The sequence below is a fragment of the Thalassophryne amazonica genome, chromosome 3 (assembly GCF_902500255.1).
Source record: "Thalassophryne amazonica chromosome 3, fThaAma1.1, whole genome shotgun sequence".
Taxonomy (NCBI): Eukaryota; Metazoa; Chordata; class Actinopteri; order Batrachoidiformes; family Batrachoididae; genus Thalassophryne; species Thalassophryne amazonica.
Window position 1 is genome coordinate 9515783 of NC_047105.1, and position 14327 is coordinate 9530109.

The following is a 14327-nucleotide window of genomic DNA, read 5'->3' on the forward strand; positions in this document are numbered from 1 at the left end:
ATCTTGTCTTTGATTCTGTTCTCTATAGTAAGTAAGTAAGTAAATTTTATTTATGTAGCACCTTTCACAGACAAGAGCCACAAGGTGCTTCACAACATAAAAGCAGAGTACACCACACAAAACATCAGACAATGGCCGAGACATAAAAACATAAAACATAACATAGGATCACAGAGCAGCCTAAAAGCTAAGCAAACGCTTGAGTAAAAAAGAGTCTTAAGTTGGCTTTTATTGACAGAGTCCAGTGAGCGGAGAGAGAGCGGGAGACCATTCCAAAGCCTGGGAGCAACAGCCTGGAAGGATCGCTCTCCTCTGGTTGCAAAATGGGTGCGAGGAACCATCAACAGATTTTGGTCCACAGACCTCAAAGCCCTGGCAGGGGCATAAGGCTGGATGAGGTCACAGATATAGGGAGGCACCTGGCCATGTAGAGCTCTAAAAGTTAAAACCAAAATTTTAAAATTGATCCTGAAGGACACTGGCAGCCAATGAAGTTCCTTTAAAATTGGGGAAATATGAGTCCTTCTGTTAGCTTGTGTCAGAATTCTTGCTGCAGAGTTCTGTACCAACTGCAGTCGACGCAACTCCTCCTTGTTTAGACATGAAAACAAACTGTTACAATAGTCTAAATGTGTTGACACAAAAGCATGAATAATAAGCTCTAAATCATTTCGAGACACCATTTTCCTGAGCTTAGAGATATTTCTTAATTGAAAGAAGCAATTCCTCGTCAGCTGTTTACAATGCTGTACCGACATGTCTTTGTCAAAAATGACACCCAGGTTTCAAAGACATTATTTAGCAGACTGGCCCAGGTCTCCCAAGTACTGCTGAATACCTGGAATATGGGCATCAGGGGCAATAACCAATGTCTCTGTTTTGTCTGCGTTAAGCTGAAGAAAGTTATTTGTTAGCCATTGTTTAATTTCCGCCAAACAATGGAGGAGGGAATCAAGCCTCTTAATCTCAGATGGCTTAAAGGAGCAGTAAAGCTGGATGTCATCCGCAAATAACTGGTAAGAGGCATCAGTAAATCTTTGAATGATCCTACCTAAAGGGATCAAGTACAATAAAAACAAAATGGGGCCCAATACAGAACCCTGAGGGACTCCACATAACAGGTCCGCAGACTCTGACCTTATCTGGTTAGCAAAAACGCTAAAGCTGCGCCCAGACAGATATGAAAAAAAACCACCGAAGAACTGACCCCAATGGTCCGACATGATCCCTCAGTCTATTCAGCAGGACCTGGTGGTCAACAGTATCAAAGGCAGAGGACAAATCCAAAAGAACCAACACGGTGGATTTCCCAGCATCAGCAGATATCATAATGTCGCTGGACACTTTCACTTATTGTTAAAGCAATCATACACACTGAACTGTTCAAATAATCATTACAAGTGCTTACACGGGAAAGTGAACAGATGATCTTTGGCTTAGTTAATGTGCTGACTGTTTTGCTAAAGCTATGTTTTTGCTAAGCGCAGATGTGCATCTTTAATAAACAGGTCAGCCTTGAGGGAAGAGCGGTGTGACCAGCACACTGGTTTAGGGCTGAACGTTGTTATGGGAAGGCTAGGAGACTGAAGGCTCAAAGCCATAGCAGTTTTCATATCGACCTGAGACCAGACTCTGTGTCTTTTTCTTGTTTTGTGATATTGTCACCCCTATATGCTTGTATGTAACTTTATTTCAATAAATATGAGAGGCAGATGGGCGGGGCCCTTCAGAGCTGATGAGACGGTTGGTGGCGAGGGGTCACGCTCGTTTGCTCTCTCCTGATCAGGAAAAGAAATTCAGTTTCTCCTGCGTGATTATTTTCTGTGTTAACTGAGTTGTTCTTTTCAGGTCCAACTCTGACAACCAGCAAGAAAACATTTCTCCTGGGCTGCTCCTGAGAACACTGTAACACAGTGAATGCCAACCGCACCCCCACGACACTATTAAAAAAAAAAAAAAATCAGGCCACGCATAAAGCAGCGAAGCCTCTTACCTTACCAGGAGACACAGCCACAAAACAGAGCCCAACACTCGTGCACAAGCTGCAACACTTCACTCACCTATATTTCCTCTGTTGTGCCCACCAAACACACCATGCCATCCAAAAAAAAAAAAAAAGAATGCCAAACACGCTCCCGTGCATCCTTACTGCAGCCTACTGCGAGCATCCACACCCCACACGAGTCTAGGGAAAGCAAAACAACAAAACTGTTTAAACATACCCCCATTTGTTACCGGGCGAGCCCCCATTTGAGATAGATAGATACTTTATTGATCCCAGAGGGAAATTCAAGGCATCCAGCAGCTTACACATTAGACAAGACACACACATTGCACCAGACACACAAAATAGGGTTAAGTAAATAAAAGAAAAATGGACTAATCAATAAAAGCTACTAACTAAAAATAAAAATAAAATTTGTGTGCAAGTGCAGCATCCAGTCTCAGAGAGTATGACGGAGGAGTAAATGTAGTAGTGCAGTAGTGAGGAGGTAGCACAGATGTAAACAGTACACAATGTGAACACTGTAGGTTGTGCAAAGAAGTAAGCAGTGTAAACAGTGTTGGTAGTGCAAAAGAAAGCAATAAAAGGTCAAACAGATGTGTCACAGGATTATTTCTTACTGAGATGGGAAGAGTTGAACAGTCTGATGGCCTGAGGGACAAAAGACTTCCTGAATCTGTCCGTGTGGCAGGACTGGGACAGCAGTCTGCCGCTGAATGAGCTCCTCTGCCTGATGATGGCGCTGTGCAGAGGGTGCTCAACATTGTCCATGATGGCCAGCAGTTTACAGAGGGTCCTTCTCTCTGCCACTGATGTTAGTGTCTCCAGCTCTGTTCCCAGCACTAAACCAGCTTTCCTCACCAGCCTGTACAGTCGCCTGGCGTCCCTCCTCTTCATGCTGCTCCCCCAGCAGACCACCACAGAGAAGAGGACACTGGCTACCACAGACTGGTAGAACATTCGCAGGAGTTTATGGCAGATCCTGAAGGACCCTAACCTCCTCAGGAAGTACAGTCTGCTCTGTCCCTTCCTGTAGAGGGTGTCAGTATTGGCTGACCAATCCAACCTATTGTCCATAAGTGTCCCCAGATATTTGTACACTCAACAAAAATATAAACGCAACACATTTGGTTTTGCTCCCATTTTGAGATGAGATGAACTCAAAGATCTAAAACTTTTTCCCACATACACAATATCACCATTTCCCTCAAATATTGTTCACAAACCAGTCTAAATCTGTGATAGTGAGCACTTCTCCTTTGCTGAGATAATCAATCAATCAGTCAATCAACTTTTTTCTTATATAGCGCCAAATCACAACAAACAGTTGCCCCAAGGCGCTCTATATTGTAAGGCAAGGCCATACAATAATTATGAAAAACCCCAACGGTCAAAACGACCCCCTATGAGCAAGCACTTGGCTACAGTGGGAAGGAAAAACTCCCTTTTAACAGGAAGAAACCTCCAGCAGAACCAGGCTCAGGGAGGGGCAGTCTTCTGCTGAGACTGGTTGGGGCTGAGGGAAAGAACCAGGAAAAAGACATGCTGTGAAGGGGGGCAGAGATCGATCACTAATGATTAAATGCAGAGTGATGCATACGGAGCAAAAAGAGAAAGAAACAGTGCATCATGGGAACCCCCCCACAGTCTACGTCTAAAGCAGCATAACCAAGGGATGGTCCAGGGTCACCTAATCCAGCCCTAACTATAAGCCTTAGCGAAAAGGAAAGTTTTAAGCCTAATCTTAAAAGTAGAGAGGGTATCTGTCTCCCTGATCTGAATTGGGAGCTGGTTCCACAGGAGAGGAGCCTGAAAGCTGAAGGCTCTGCCTCCCATTCTCATAATCCATCCCACCTCACAGGTGTGCCATATCAAGATGCTGATTAGACACCATGATTAGTGCACAGGTGTGCCTTAGACTGTCCACAATAAAAGGCCACTCTGAAAGGTGCAGTTTTATCACACAGCACAATGCCATAGATGTCACAAGATTTGAGGGAGCATGCAGTTGGCATGCTGACAGCAGGAATGTCAACCAGAGCTGTTGCTCGTGTATTGAATGTTCATTTCTCTACCATAAGCCGTCTCCAAAGGCGTTTCAGAGAATTTGGCAGTACATCCAACCAGCCTCACAACCGCAGACCACGTGTAACCACACCAGCCCAGGACCTCGGGGTCTCGACCTGACTCCAGTTCGTCGTCGTAACCGACTTGAGTGGGCAAATGCTCACATTCGCTGGTGTTTGGCACATTGGAGAGGTGTTCTCTTCACGGATGAATCCCGGTTCACTCTGTCCAGGGCAGATGGCAGACAGCATGTGTGGCGTCGTGTGGGTGAGCGGTTTTCTGATGTCAATGTTGTGGTTCGAGTGGCCCATGGTGGCGGCGGGGTTATGGTATGGGCAGGCGTCTGTTATGGACGAAGAACACAGGTGCATTTTATTGATGGCGTTTTGAATGCACAGAGATACCGTGACAAGATCCTGAGGCCCATTGTTGTGCCATACATCCAAGAACATCACCTCATGTTGCAGCAGGATAATACACAGCCCCATGTTGCAAGGATCTGTACACAATTCTTGGAAGCTGAAAATGTCCCAGTTCTTGCATGGCCGGCATACTCACCGGACATGTCACCCATTGCGCATGTTTGGGATGCTCTGGACCGGCGTATACGACAGCGTGTAGCAGTTCCTGCCAATATCCAGCAACTTCGCACAGCCATTGAAGAGGAGTGGACCAACATTCCACAGGCCACAATTGACAACCTGATCAACTCTATGCGAAGGAGATGTGTTGCACTGCATGAGGCAAATGGTGGTCACACCAGATACTGACTGGTATCCCCCCCCCCAATAAAACAAAACTGCACCTTTCAGAGTGGCCTTTTATTGGTGGCAGTCTAAGGCACACCTGTGCACTAATCGTGGTGTCTAATTAGCATCTTGATATGGTACACCTGTAAGGTGGGATGGATTATCTCAGCAAAGGAGAAGTGCTCACTATCACAGATTTAGACTGGTTTGTGAACAATATTTGAGGGAAATGGTGATATTGTGTATGTGGAAAAAGTTTTAGATCTTTGAGTTCATCTCATACAAAATGGGAGCAAAACCAAAAGTGTTGCGTTTATATTTTTGTTGAGCGTAAGTCTGGACCACCTCCACATCGACCCCCTCAATGGAGACTGGCTGCAGAGTGGGCCCGGACCTTCTGAAGTCCACTACCTTCTCCTTTGTTTTGGCAATGTTCAGCTGCAGGTGGTTTGATTTGCACCACTCCACAAAGTCATGTTTCAGGTCCCTGTACTCTCTTTCCTGTCCCTCTCGCACACATCCCACAATAGCAGTGTCGTCTGAAAACTTCTGCATGTGGCACGACTCCGAGTTGTAATTGAAGTCTGATGTGTACAGAGTGAACAGAGCTGGAGAGAGTACAGTTCCTTGTGGTGCTCCAGTGCTGCTGATCACTGTGTCCGAGGTGCAGTTACTGAGTCTGACGTATTGTGGTCTTCCAGTTAGATAATCAGTGATCCAGGTGACCAGATGAGTGTCCACCTCCATCTCCATGAGCTTGTCTCTCAGTAGCAGGGGCTGGATGGTGTTGAAGGCACTGGAGAAGTCAAAAAACATGACCCTCACAGCGTTGTTACCCCTGTCCAGATGAGAGTGGGCCCTGTGAAGGAGGTAGAGGATGGCGTCCTCCACTCCCACCTTCTCCCTGTATGCAAACTGCAGTGGGTCCTCAGCATGTCTGACCTGAGGTCTGAGGACGCTTTGTTACGGCCTGCCTCAAAAGCCGCAACAAAACATGAGGCACACACAGGAGCAGACAGGCTTTCAAAACCTATAACAAATATTTATTATTAAAAATATAAAAAGAAAAGAAAAAGGAAGGCATAGCGAGATGAACCAGCCAGAAGACCATACCAGGACCAAACACCCATGGTCGCTCTCCAAGCCCCGATCCGGAGGAGGAAGAAGCAGAGCATGCAGAGAAGATGAAAGCCCCTCCTTTTATAGCCCAAGGCAGAAGACAACATCAGCGCCGCCTGGTGGCCAGGACCTCAGAACACACATATTTAGACAATGACACAACAGACACATTAGGACGGCTGTAGGGGGCTGTCACAACTTACACATCTGTGATGGCACCATCAATGCTGAAAGGTACATCCCAGTTTTGGAGCAACACATGCTGCCATCCAAGCAACGTCTTTTTCAGGGACGTCCCTGCTTATTTCAGCAAGACAATGCCAACCCACATTCTGTACGTGTTACAACAGTGTAAGCCACACTGTGCGGTAAAAGAGTGCGGGTACTAGACTGGCCTGCCTGCAGTCCAGACCTGTCGCCCATTGAAAATGTGTGGCACATTATGAAGTGCAAAATACTGCAACGGAGACCCCGGACTATTGAACAACTGAAGTCGTACATCAAACAAGAATGGGAAAGAATTCCACCTACAAAGCTTCATCAATTAGTGTCCTCAGTTCCCAAACGCTTATTGAGTGTTGTTAGAAGGAAAGGTGATGTAACATAGTGGTAAACATACCACTGTCCCAGCTTTTTAGAAACGTGTTGCAGGCATCCATTTCAAAATGAGCAAATATTTGCACAAACACAATAAAGTTTATCAGTTTCAACATTAAATATCTTGTCTTTGTGGTGTATTCAGCTGAATATAGGTTGAAGAGGATTTACAAATCATTCTATTCTCAACCCCAATTCCAATGAAGTTGGGACATTGTGTAAAATGTTTATAAAAACGGGAACAATGTCTCGTTCTCATTTTTATTTCTCTGGATCTCCCCCCTCTCACTGCTGCCCTCCCCACTCCCCCTGTTGCCCTCTCGGTCCAAGAGGATGACGTGAGGAGACATTTCAAAAGGCTGAATCTACGTAAGGCCCCGGGCCCAGACTGTGTCTCTCCTGCCACCCCGAGACACTGCGCTGATGAGCTGACCCCAGTCTTCACGGGGATCTTCAACACCTCCCTGGAGTCATGCCATGTTCCAGTCTGTTTCAAGTCCTCAATCATAGTTCCAGTCCCCAAGAAACCACGCGTCATTGGACTTAATGACTACCGTCCTGTGGCTCTCACGTCTGTAGTCATGAAGACCTTCGAACACCTGGTTTTATCCCACCTGAAGTCCATCACCGACCCCCTCCTGGACCCCCTGCAGTTTGCCTACAGAGCCAACAGGTCTGTAGATGACGCCATAAACCTGGCCATGCACTCCATCCTTTAGCACCTGGACTCCCCAGGAACCTATGCTAGCATCCTGTTTGTGGACTTCAGCTCTGCATTCAACACCATCCTTCCAGCTTTGCTCCAGGACAAGCTTTCTCTGCTCCACGTGCCCAACTCCACCTGCAGGTGGATCACAGACTTCCTAACAGACCGGAGTCAGCGTGTGAGGCTGGGAAAGAATGTCTCGAACACTCGGGCTCTCAGCACAGGATCTCCACAGGGCTGTGTCCTTTCCCCTCTGCTCTTCTCCCTGTACACTAACTGCTGCACCTCCAGCCACGACTCTGGAAAGCTCATCAAGTTTGCGGACGACACCACCCTCATCGGACTCATTTTGGATGGGGATGAGTCTGCCTACAGGAGGGAGGTGGACCGGCTGGTGACCTGGTGCAGCAGCAACAACTTGGAGCTCAACACCCAGAAAACAGTGGAGATGATCGTGGACTTCAGGAAAGCCACAGCCCCATCACCACTGTGGTCTGTCACCGCTTCCTTGGCACCACCATCAACCAGGACCTCAAGTGGCAGTCAACCATCAGCTCCCTCATCAAGAAGGCCCAGCAGAGGATGTACTTCCTGCGGCAGCTGAAGAAGGCCAAGCTGCCTGTCCAGCTGATGGTGCAGTTCTACACGGCCATCATCGAGTCCATCCTCTGCTCCTCTATCACGGTGTGGTACGCCGGGGCCACAGCCAGCGACTGACACAGACTGCAGCGCATTGTGGCCTCTGCTGAGAAGGTGATCGGCTGTAGTCTTCCATCTTTCCACAACCTGCACGTCTCCAGGACTCTGGGCCGAGCAGGTCGGATCACAGCTGACCCTTCTCACCCTGCACACAGTCTATTCAAACCACTCCCCTCGGGCAGGAGGCTACGGTCCATCCGGACGAGAACCTCCCGCCATAAGAACAGTTTCTTCCCCTCTGCCGTTAGACTCATGAACCCCTCATAACTCAGTCACCTTAAGCTTAACGCTGTCACTTTATCATTTTATCACGGGTCACTTTAGACAGTGTACTTTGGTTTTTAATTGCACTCCTCCCACTGCACTGTTTTTTCTGTTTCTCTGTTTTTCTGTTGCACACAGCCTTTCATATTTCTTTTTTTTATCTTATATTTTATCTTATTTTGACACGTTATATTTTATCCTAGCATTTTATCTCTTCTTAATGTTGCACCATTGTACCGAAGCAAATTCCTACTCTGTGAATCCTGTTCACTGGCAATGGCAATAAACTTCTTCTGATTCTGATTTAGCAGATTCATAGTTTGTTGCTGTATTACACTGTAAACATGTTACATTTTTGTCCTACGTGCATAAGCACTTACATTTTTCCCCCTTTATTGCACAGGCTGGTGTGAAGGGGACTTTAGGACGCTTAGTGGGAGTGTTTGAGGTGAGTCCATCTGTTTGCTGCCAACTTCTTTGAGTTTTCTGCTGTGATCATATTCTGAAAGTGGAAAAATGATTGTGACTCCCCACTAACAGAACCAAGAGAGGAAACACAGAACCTACGTGTACGTTCTTATTGTAACAGAAGTGCTGGAAGACTGGGAGGACTCGGTCAGCATTGGTAAAGTACACAGTTTGTTTCTTTAGGCGCACTGACACGAGCATGCCTGTGACTCACGCAATATCACGAACGTCATCGTGACGATCCCACCCGCTGTGTTCACAGCTGGACGCTGTTCTTTGTTCTACCGGCTGCCACGCGCTCTGCGCTGGACGCTACGTACATAAAATAATTATTTTTGTGTCAGATTAATCTTTTTTTTTTTCCTGCAAATTGGCTGATGAAAATGGCTCTAATCGCATCCTGAATCACAGAGGAAGCTGTAGCCGGAGCCGTTTTGCAAACGCACACCTAACTACCCGCAGAAAGCATTTTGAGCCGTCTAAAAAGGTAATTATTTGACTTGTTTACATTGTCATGGCTTGATAAAACAGTTGTGTGTTCTTTCCTTCTTGTGTGCAGCTGTTAAAGTATGTTTATAACAGATTTAACTTCTTATAATCCTCCAGATGAGCTGCTCTCTGATGCGATCCACTGACCTCACCACTCGCTCTGTTCACTTCTTCTTTACTCCACTTGACGAGCTGCATGTAGTGTTGATTAGCTCACGCCACAAAGCATGTATTGTGCGTAAAAGATTTTTTTTTTTACATTTCAAAATTCTCTGTGCGCAATAGCACGCACCGGCGCCCCTCCCGCATCCTGTCTGCACCAGGTGAAAACGAGCTTACTCTCCAGCACGACACAAGCCCCTTTCATACCGGGCCTGCTTCGAGTTGTCGTGTGGCGTCATGACGACGCAGGAATGTGTGCGTCAGGTGCGCGCAACAGAGGGTAGAGAGGTGAGGACGCAGAAGAGAACCTGCAGACAGACTCAGCTGCAGCCAGACTGTGTGTGCTCTGATTTCTCTTCTAGTTTGTATGTCTTGTGCTGAGCTGCAGGTCTGCGCTCTGAGTTCTGTCATAGTTTATCTTCTCTGACCGTGAACTGCGCCCGTGAACGAACCATCTGTGAGAAAATGTGGAGATGTCTGGAGTTGTGCTGTATTTTGTGGACATGTCCTGTCTCTGGCAGTCAGTCTGTGAGCAGGACGTTAATGGACTTTATTCAGAAACAATTGTGAGAGAATTTAAGAAGCGAGTAGCTGCCTGCAGTCAGGCTGCAATCAGCATTTTTTTTCTGTGCTCTTTTTGAGCATGTAGTTTCACTGCATTGTGTACACGGTATAAAAACAATCCTGCGTGATTTATACTTCAGGACCAATGGAACATAGCAGGAATCATAAATTGGCATTGGGTAACATATTGTAAGGGTGTGGCTTCCAGTCATGCTAAATACTGTTGCTTTGCCCTGACTTGCGTTGAAACCACTTGCTTTCTGCGTCAAGTACAGGATGTAGAAAAAAATTAAACATGTTAAATTTTTTTCTGCATCCGATTGGCTTCGTCCCTCGTGGTGTTCTGGCGTTGAGCTGCAGCTGCATCGTCTCTGCACTAGGCTGCATCCAACTCAAATGCAACTCAAAGCGGGCCCGGTGTGAAAGGGGCTACAGCATGACAAAGGTCGTGCTATTGCGTGAATCAAAGTCATGCTCATGTCAGTGGGCCTTTCGTCTGAGTGAGGATCACATGGTTAAAGTAGTCAAGCAGTCACAAGGTGTCTGCAGCTTTTAAAGTCTCATTATTCGGTTTCTCACCAACCGTTGTTACACTCCTAATTTTCACTTTCATGCTGTTTGCAGTACTGATAGTTTGTTAAAACCTTTTTGCCACCACATTCCCCCCCCCAATGCTTTCATGTGTCTGAACATGTTCAACTATGGTGTATTGTTCTGCCAACAGGGAGAAAAAGGGAATGGTTTAAAATAGACGATGCCATACAAGTGTTGCAGTGTCACAAACCTGTGCAGGCCACCTACTTCGAGGCGCTCCAGGAGAGTTGCCTGACCAGTAACGGAACGCCTTTGGTGGCCACGATAGGCGGGGACCTCTCCCCTACCTACAGCATCAATCAGAGCTCCGTGTCGGGTATCAGATAACTAAAACCACACCCGGCCCCTCCCCACCCCCAGGAGCTTTCACCACTACTTGCTCTCTTACTGTTTTTATTTTATTTGTTCCAATAACATGGTTTGCCTTGCCAACTCCTTTGTGCCAGAACGGTGGCACAGACTTGATGACAAGTGTTGGGTGAAATAGTCTGAAACACTTTGTAAATGTAATTTTCGCCCTTCCTCTCTCCCTTCCCCTTTTCTTTTTGACATGATAATTGCATGAAATGTCCTTTACTCCTGTTCATCCTCTTTCCTTGACATGCCCTTAGCGTGATGTTTGAATGCAAGAATTACTTTTTACTGTTGTAATGTAAAATTGTATACGTAGTGCTTTTTGACGTTTTATTTTCCTTTTCTTTCCTCAAATGTCTGCTCTTCCTTTGGTTGTCTTTTTTTCTCTGAATGAATGCGCACATATGTGTGTGGTCCCCTCCCCACCCCACCACATTTATAAGGATAGGAAGTGTTGTCCACACCTGAACAGAACTTTGGGAAATGACCCCGTTTTGCATGAGAACAATTAATGCCGTGTCTCGCTTCTCGGAGTGACCTGACGCAGACTGTGCAGAGGACTTGTGGTAAGGAGTTTGGATTGTCTGTTTGGCTCCTCGTCGTCATCATGTCACTAATCTGAAGGGAAAAAAAAAAGAACCCTTGGTGGTCTTTGAAATTTAAAATGAAAAGATTGTCTACTCTTTAGGAAACTAGCCAAACACTATGGGCTTCACTCTTCAAACTGTGCAGCCAGTGAATGAATGTCAACACACAGAATGAACCACAATTCTTCTCAGTGTCTTTACCTCTTTTTAACACCACTTGCCCTCTTCTTTTTTTTCCCCCTCCCATCAATGCTTTGTTGTAACTTGATTACAAAGTCTTCCTCTGCTTAACAAGAGGGTAGAAGTAGTTTTTCAAAATGGACTTTAAAAAAAAATGAACATATCACTTAAGTTATTAAATCCCCTTTACCATATTCTTCTACTCATCACGTTGTTTTAGTTAATTCAAAGAAGTTGTTTACATCGTGTTCATAACATAGCACAGGTGACTATAATGGATTATTTCATTATAGTTGCGCTTTTCTTTTTGTTTTAAACTCCTCCCCCTCTTTTTTTTTTGTTAAAGTATTTATCTGCATCCCCAAAAAGATACAACCTGCTTGACGTTGAAAGTAATGGAATCTATAATGCTGTCTTTGGCAAGATGCAGAACAAACAAGCCTTGTACAGTTTGAGACCTTGTTTTTAATTTGTAAAATGCTTTTGGATACTGTTTTTTTTTTTTTTTCCTCCTCTCGTTAACGTGTGGCAAAAGTCTCTTTAGCCGAGCTGCGTTCACGTGGCGTGGAGCAGCCGACTCAATACTGTGAAACTGGAGGCGCTGTAGATAGCACGTAAGACATTTTTATTGTAAATTCTTCATTTCTGTATAGATCAAAGGTGAGAGTACAAACGACAAAATCCCTATTTCACACTTGTGAGTGCTATGTGTCATTTCAAATGAAGCTGGAAGAACAGATTGGATTCATGGTGCTGGCTTTGGAATTTTTGGGAAATTTCCCATGGTAAAGCACAGTACTGTTAAGTTTAAAGAACAAGGAAAAGGGGATGTGTGACAGAATATCTGCAAATTGCATTTACACTGAAAAGTTACCATGAAACTGACTGTAACTTCCTGTTCTTTGTACTCCTTTCCCTCTTTAGCCTGGCTGTGAAACGACAATAAGTTCCCAGTACTTTAGAAAACAGAAACTGGTCTGTGACTCTGTTTTCTCATTGACCTTTGTAAAAAGAGATCAAACATCACACTGGGATTTTCTGCCTTCATTCAAAGCTGAATATGTATCCATGACTATAGTGTAGGTTCACCTTTAAAACTAGGAGAGCAATTTGAGTGCATACCTCAGTTATTCTTACTTTTTTCTGAGAGAAGTATTTCTGTTTAAAAAGATCTACTTCAATATTCTAATCAACACTCAAATTATAAGGTTTTTGAAACATGATGCTATTCATTCATGCAACAAGCAAAATGAATTTAATCAACATATTAATAACTCAAACACGGCCTTAGCCGGCAGATGCTAATGGACTAGTTTGCTATTCCATGAAGCATAAGAGTGAACAGCTTCGTGTTTCCACTGAACAGATGTGTGCACATTTATCTCACAGATCAAATGTTTTAAAACTACTATACATTCTTAGAATGGCATAGTTAGCCTTACCTTAGCCTAGCTGTTCCACAAAGTGCAAACAACTGGAGTGCTGAGTAGTATGAAGGATATGTTATATAATCTCTTTCTGCTCAAGGCGCTGTCTTTCTGCTCGAGAGCCTGTTTTATTAATTTCACCTGTTCTGAGACCGAGCTGTCGTTCTCATGTGGTTGTTCTTCCGTGGCAGTTGTCACCCAGCTTAATGGTACATTAGTGCCATCTTCTGCTCTGGAATATGAATCACATTCTCGCTTTTGCATCTGGACACAGGAGCAGCTTGTCATGTGTAGACGATGCCATTGTGTGGTCACGATAATGCATTTTTTTTATTCACACACACATATTATATGATGTGTGTCTTTAAAATGTCAGAATGCCAGCAAAATAAGTTAAAAAAAAAACAAAACAAAAAAAAAAATGGACAAACTGTCCAGAAAATAGTCATCTTGGTTACAATTTAATCAACTTTGGTGGAGATGGAAAGTAATGCTGTCAACTGGTTAAGATCAGTGCTGCAACTGTTATTGTAATGATTACAATAGTGAGTTATTACAGTAGTAGGCGTAAACCCACAGCTAACTAATAAACGCTAGTAGCGCCTCCATCCGTGAATGTAAGAATCCAACTATAGATGCTTAAGAAAAAAATAATTACTTTTGGAAAAATTATTGCAATGGTGGACAAAATTCTGCCAGAAATCCAACTGCTTTTGTCATAATTCATACTAATTGACTCCTATTGTGATGGTTATTACAGCAGTGCTTAGGTTTCCAGTGCAATTTTACCTGGTATTGTTATAAATACAATATTGTTAAAATATTGGTTGAGTTTGCTAGTCAATTTTGCCTGCTATTGTTATTACAATGGGTAGGGGCGATGGCCACTTGGTTTGTGCACTTGCTTCCAGAACAGAAGGTTCCCAAGTCAAGACCACTCATGCCTATTCTCCATGTAATGTGGAGTTCAATCAGGAACGGCATCTGTCGTAAAATGTGCAAAACCTCAGATCTGCTGTGGGGACTTTGTGAAAATGAGGGAGAAGCTGAAGGGACCCACTATTACAGTTATTACAGTAGTAGAGTTTTGTCAAGCGACTGTGCCTGCCGTTGTAATTGTAACGGTACATTTCATTTATTTTCTTCGTTTTACACTTGGGACTACCCTCGCGGATCTGCATGTTGATTTGGCACAGGTTTTATGCCGGATGCTCTTCCTGACATAACCCAACATTACATGTAGAATGGGCATGAGGGGTCTTGACACATGAACCTTCTGCTTTGGAAGCAAGCACA

General features: G+C 44.7%; 1 protein-coding gene across 1 annotated transcript in view; it reads left to right on the forward strand.

The window, feature by feature from the left end:
• Positions 1-12348, forward strand: part of nudt3b (nudix (nucleoside diphosphate linked moiety X)-type motif 3b) — a 46222-nt gene extending 33874 nt beyond the window's left edge. The window contains exons 3-5 of the mRNA XM_034165669.1: positions 8610-8654; positions 8747-8831; positions 10614-12348. Coding sequence (XP_034021560.1) covers positions 8610-8654; positions 8747-8831; positions 10614-10810 — 327 coding nt within the window. The 3' untranslated portion in view covers positions 10811-12348. The remainder of the gene's footprint in view (positions 1-8609; positions 8655-8746; positions 8832-10613) is intronic.
• Positions 12349-14327: the final 1979 nt, after the last annotated feature.